Source organism: Mesitornis unicolor, unplaced genomic scaffold (genome assembly GCF_000695765.1).
Source record: "Mesitornis unicolor isolate BGI_N332 unplaced genomic scaffold, ASM69576v1 scaffold51417, whole genome shotgun sequence".
In the NCBI taxonomy this organism is placed as follows: Eukaryota; Metazoa; Chordata; class Aves; order Mesitornithiformes; family Mesitornithidae; genus Mesitornis; species Mesitornis unicolor.
Window position 1 is genome coordinate 27,827 of NW_010199397.1, and position 6,416 is coordinate 34,242.

At 37.0% G+C, this 6,416-nt stretch overlaps 1 protein-coding gene across 1 annotated transcript in view; it reads left to right on the plus strand.

Annotated features, from left to right (window-relative positions):
- MBP (myelin basic protein) overlaps positions 1-4,345 on the plus strand; it is a gene marked incomplete at its 5' end in the record, with an annotated part of 19,707 nt that extends 15,362 nt beyond the window's left edge. Inside the window, 2 exons of the mRNA XM_010189427.1 lie at positions 1-8; positions 2,546-4,345. The exon at positions 1-8 is cut by the window's left edge and continues 133 nt beyond it. Coding sequence (XP_010187729.1) covers positions 1-8; positions 2,546-2,602 — 65 coding nt within the window. The remainder of the gene's footprint in view (positions 9-2,545) is intronic.
- Between the last annotated feature and the right edge of the window lie 2,071 nt (positions 4,346-6,416).

A 6,416-nucleotide genomic window follows, 5' to 3' on the forward strand; every position in this document is an offset into this window, starting at 1 on the left:
TTCCCTACGTACAAAAAATTCAGTCCAGGAAGGAGGGAAGCCAAACCTCTCCAGAACCTGCCATGTTTGAAGCAACCACATTTCCTTAAAGCTTCTGAAGGAACTAGATTTTCACAGATAATCCAGGTTATCTCATGGCCTAGTCGCTACATACACGATAGGAAACACAGGCAAAAACACAGAGCCAGTTACCATCAGGGAAAAAGGTAAGTCCATAAAGTCCCACACCAGGATCTGTGCTGTGACCGGACTCACAAATGACCTGGAACACAGAAGATGCAGGAGGTGACCCAAGTTACTGCTGCTGCTAAGTTATTTAGAACAAGGAAATTGAAATTCAGCTGCTAAACTGCAGAATGGTAGTGCAGGGCAGCGCTGGACACATACTTGGTTGAGACACAATAACAACCTGAACAGTCCCTGCTTGCTCCCATCCCTTGTGGTAGACGACCTGCACTATGCCAGTACAGCGAGTCGGCACCACAAAGTCAGGCAAATCAGATATCTACTCCATATGAAAAACAAACGTGGTCAGATTATCTTTAATCTGGTTCAGTTCACTTTTATGAGTCACTGCACAGCCCCACCAACACAGCACATGAAAACAGAACAGGAAAAGTGTCAGACGAGAGGATTTTTGCACATTCCACATCAGGAAAAAGACACCTGAAAATCGTATCCATTGGCAACCGCTTTAAGTGAGACTGTGTTTCTTCTCAAAGATAGTGAAGCATTCACAAGTGACAGATAATCTAGTGTGCTATTCACACATGAAGAACAGAATCAGCGGGAATCTTAACTTCAAGACAGAAGGTCTGAGATGCCATCAGCAGAGCTGATCTTCTCAAGCTCTAACTGCTCTTCTGTGCAACAGGAGACGTAACAGCGTCATCACCTGTAGCAAAAATACATTTTTAACTCTTCCACGGTTTAGGGTATTATGCATCTTTCATTGTAGAGATGTTTTTCAAACATATCCAGCACCAAGTGACAGCTTGCAAGCTTCAAGGAGGTAGGAAGAATTCTTGTTGTGTAGTTTAAGAAAGGGAATGAGCTGTTCCTTTACCCTTTAAGTCTAATTTTCACGCTGTGCACTTGTAGCTTTTTAGTGGAGCTCAGATACATCAACAATACCATGGCTATATACTGACATTATTTGTAAAATCTCTTTTGAACGTCTGAAAATATCCAATTATAATATCTCCCCCAAATTAACATTTTTTTAATGTAACCATCATGACTATTTTAGTTTTTATTTATATATATATGTAGATATATCTACACATATCTCTACATATATATCTATATCTATATATAGACATATATCTATATATATCTATATCTTATAATCTACATATACCAGTTCTACTTTCAGATAGCCTTCTCCAAGTCATTTTAACTTCTGTAACTCATATCAGAGTTTTACTCAGGCCCATGTGTTTTAGACCCATTAATAACTATTTCCTTAGATAGTTTTACAGCCTTTTACAATAAAAACACTATCCATTCTTTAAGATAGCTTTGAAAGAAAAAAAAGCCAATTACCTAATGGATTACATGAAATTTTCCTTGAAAACAGTTCAGCAAAACTAAAGAGGGAGCAATGAAAGTTTAGAATAATATAAATAAAGAAAACAAAATCTCGAAGTACACATATGCTTGCTTTTTTTTTTTAAGCAAACAGTTCAGTCGTCAACAAATCACAGTAACAACTACCAGGCTATCTCACATCTGTGGCCCTAAGCATATCATTTAATATCTTCCTAAAAAGCTGCTAAAACTATGGGAAAAGAAGACCAGGGTAACTGGGTATAAGTTCCAAAAATGAAATGCCAGAATTTCAGCTTGGATCATCTTTGCTAGAAAACTGCTATAGGGCTTTTCTCAATTGCAGATTTATGAATTGTCACGAGTTTGGGTTGTTGGGTTTTTTTTCCCTAGTTTGATGTTCTCTTATTATTTATAAAAACAGGCCAGGTTTCAGGTTTTTTTTCCCCATATTTGCATCTGAGCTTTCCATACAAGACTGACATCGATACAATCACATTAACAATTTACCCTAATAAATATTACAAAATAAAATTACTACACGTCAGTTTTTTCAGGTGTGAGACTACTACAATTTGTATGCAAGATTTGGAGTTTTTGGTTTGGTGTTTGTTTTTTGGGGGCTTTTTTAAGTATACACAGAGCTCAAGGGTAGAAATAAAAATGAGAATTTCCAAGATATATTCAAGCAGATAAATTGTTTTCATTAGAAACGCCTGAGTAACATGCACTTACAAATAATTAATGAGAGACTGCCTAGCCCTGTATGAGAGATTTGATGAGAGTAAATTAATCCTATGTGAAAATATATGAAAAGCAATCATCTCTTTGGAGTGATAATTCCAGTAATATTTGACGATAAAGGAGAGGCCACTGCAAGCCCCTTTCATTAGATTATGTTTAAAATTTTGTTGTACAACAGATTAATGTTTTTCCATTTACAGTTCCAAATATACAGTATCTTTTCATTAACTTAACTCTGTTCTTCCCTCTGCAGGGAGGCTCTGGGTCCCGACCTGGATCGCGGTCTGGTTCACCAGTTGCAAGGCGCTGAAGCTTTATGATGCCATCCAAGGATCATGTACTCTGCTTCATAATGTAACTGCCTTAAAATTAATAACAACTGCAACAATTACCTAGGATAGATGCAATCCATTACTTAATGCCAAGTAGGTTCTGCATGCAGTAGATGATACAAACTTCTATTGGCAATCCCTGACCAACAGTTGAATGAAAGGAACACAAAAAGTAGCTTTACTAGATGTTTTCCTTATTTTATGTGAAGTAACAAGATCTCTGACTTTACTCACTCACCTTCAGGATGCCCTAACTGTATGCTGGACTTCATTATTTCTCCCAAGCGCCTAATTTGAGCTCAAGCCTTCTGGTTTTGTTTTAGTGAACATCAGAATTATAAATAAAGAGCTAATGTCTTGGATACTGAGCACTGCTGTTAATGAATTATTGAGACACTGCTGTTAAAAAAAAACAAACCAAAAAACACCATGTGCAGAAGTTGTATGGACTGTTTATCCAAAACCTTTTTTTGATTTGGTTTTATTTTTTTATTTTGTTTTAATCTTCCTTCTCTCACTCACAGAATAATTTATTTTCATAACAGGATTAGGCAGTCATGGAAAGGTTTACCAAACATGGGGAGTTCAAGGTATGTGAAGTTTGGGAGGGGGCAGATGTTGTAGAAATAATACGATGCAGAGCAATAGTACTAAGGAAATTCTTTCCATACCATGACTTGCTCGTCGCATCCACACCATTAGAATCAAGAGCAGATGAGGGAGAGAAAGAGGATTTCAAATTTGAGTTAGACTAATGTTAAGAAACAAGGGATATTCCCAGAGAAGAAACATCTCAGATTGCACAAGTGACCACTGGACATCACTGGTGCTTCACACAAACTCTGCTGCAACAGCATTAACTTTGCAGTACAATAAAGAAGTAAATAAATATATAAACAAATAAGTCTAATTTCTGAAAGAGAGCCCTTCAGTACTGGTATTTCAGATAGTCCTGCACATCTCACGTTAGGATTTCAAGTCTTTCTCTCGGTACTGCAGCAGTGTTATATTTGATCAGTAACATCTGGATGCCTATCCAGGGCAGTGCACCAAAGCAGACGCATAGTAAACTACTGTGAACGTTTAACTGTTGTACTGTAGTTGCCTTATAGAAATAAATTATAGCCGAGTTAGATTTAGATATTAATTGTTTACGAACTACTACTATGAATGCGTGGTGATGGTATTTCCAACCACGCTTAGGGAAATAAAAGGCTCTTCTGAATTGCACTGTTTTAGTACTTAAACTTACCATATCTTCAAGCTGTCATCTAAGTGTCTGATTAATTATTTTATTTTTTTTTTTTAGTTTTAGCTTACGAATTGTAGACTACTGTTAATGCTTCCCAGTTTGAAAATGCATTCCTAATAAGCGCCCAGTAAAAGTTACCTATAAATATGTATGTTAATTGCATTTCACATCTAAATCTATTGTAGGTTTAAATCAGTGTCCATTAATATGAAGCAATGAAAGATGAGAGGATAGAAAATACATAGAGACTAAAGAAAACAAAACCACCAAAATTAGTAAGCATACACACACATATTCCATCTTCTATTACCTACATTGGTTGCTATGTGTATTTTTCTATTGTAGCTTCATTTAGATGTATACTCTGCAACGCAATAGTTGATTTAATTTGAATATGTTATTGTTCTTATAGGAACACAGCTTTTAAAAGTATCCGTTATTGAAATAAAGTAATCAACTTGAAATGAAACTTGGACCACTTTTTCTTTTATAACAGAAGATCGTATACATAAAGTTCCGTGGGTTTTTCCCCATCATTTATGAATAATGTTCAGACACCAGAAAGTGACATTTTGGGACTCGGGACCCAGTTGCCTGTGCACAGGCTCCTAATGACATTGCTGGTAACTTAGCATAGCCCATAAGGCTGACAATATGACACAGAGCTTATGGGAGACCAGTGTCTCTGAAGTGGCAGCTAAAGGCCAGGGGGATATTGCAAAGAACAAAATGCCTATGTACAGGCAAATAAAACCCTGCCCTTCATAAGCAAGTATAACACAAAGTATCTTCTTTGAACAGGGTATATGAAAATAAGGTTGTTTTTAGTAGCAGGCTTCAAAAATGGGAAAGAATATTCAAGATTTAAAATAAAAATACAATTTGAGAAATAGACCTTTCAAAATACTGCACTGTACAGCTACAGAACTTATCCAAAGCTGCTCCCTTGCCTTCGTCACTCTGCTTTCCCCTCAGTCATCTTTTTCAGAGGCTGGAAGTAGCTTTTTTGGATTTGCTTCCTATAGAAGAAAAGGTACAGTACTTTAAAGCATTATTTTACCAACACAAGTCTCTTGAAAGAGATTAAAAATTAGACTGAAATTTGTTCTTTTAATTACTCACTAGTAGCTTTGCTGAAGAACAGCGGTTTAAGTGGCTGACTTGCAAGCAAAGGATTTTTGCTGAAATAAGAATGGACAGCCAGTACAAGGATAGTGTCATTTCTTGTACTGAAGGAATGGACATAAACCAAAAGAAATACCTGAGCAGACAAGCCAAAAGGCCTGAGGCTAGCGTAAGCCTACTACTGCATAAACCAAAAAAACCCAGAGTCATTCCTAAGCACTATGCACTTACCTACTAGACAGCCTGACTCTTCAAACAGGCCTTAGAACAGCAGCTCTTTCTACTTCCTAAAAAAATTACATCTACTTCAACACTGCTTTTGAAAATATCAACATAATGGTTACAGTGTCTGTATTTGTACTGAACATCAACAGATGAAAACCTCCGACTCAATCTTACCAAGGAACCTGGGCTATGAAAACCTCTGTGTTAGGACACTCAAGAGTGAATTCTTCAAGTTCATCGGGGGGAGGATGCAAAAAAGCAAATCAAATACCATGTTACAAAGAAGTTTTTTAAAAGTCTATTTGCTGTAACTGACAGGACTCCCAGGTGATGGAGGAGCAGCAAACTGAATTCAGGAAAAATGTCAGGGAACTCTGTAACTCACACTGCTTATTTAATACTTCCAAGACTTACAAGATACTCAATGCCTCTAATCAAGACATAACAGTTTGAGAAGTGACCATGACCCATGAGGTCTGCTTTTAGCACATGCTCACCTCTGTCAACCACTACCAGTTTTTACGTGCTGGCAAAGCAGTCACAGTTAGAGCAGACCAAATACTTTCAAGCATTCAGGAACTGCATTCCCATTTTGAAGGATGGGTTTGCATCTGGATGTGACCAGCTGTAAATCATCCGCCACAGAATCACAGCATGGCAGGGGCTGGATGTGACCTCAAACTGTATTTGGCAGTCTCTAGGAAGTGTCATCCCCTATGCAGCAAATCAACTCCAGCAAACTTTGCTGTGCATTTATACAGTATTCTCTGAAAATGCAGGGAAAAGTTTACACATGGTACATGCAACACAGCACACGACTATACTATTACAGATAAACATGGTGCTACGTCATGGGGCCAGTATACCTGCAGACAACTGTATAATATGTCTTTTTAAGCAGCTGAAACACTAACAAGCTGTCTGGAAGGAAAGGCACTGCTGGAAGAATGTCACAAATATTCTTTAAATATAACATTGAGACACGCATTTCTGGTATAGGGAGTTTTTAGAATTTCCTAGAATCCAGAATCAAATGCTTAAAAAATACACGAAACAGAATTTGGAAAAAAGCAATATTATTTAACATGTTTTTTGAATTAAATATTCCACATAACAAAAGTGTTATTTTCATGTCACCAACTATATTACTTATATACATACGCCAAAGAGTTAACAAAAGAATTAAGAGA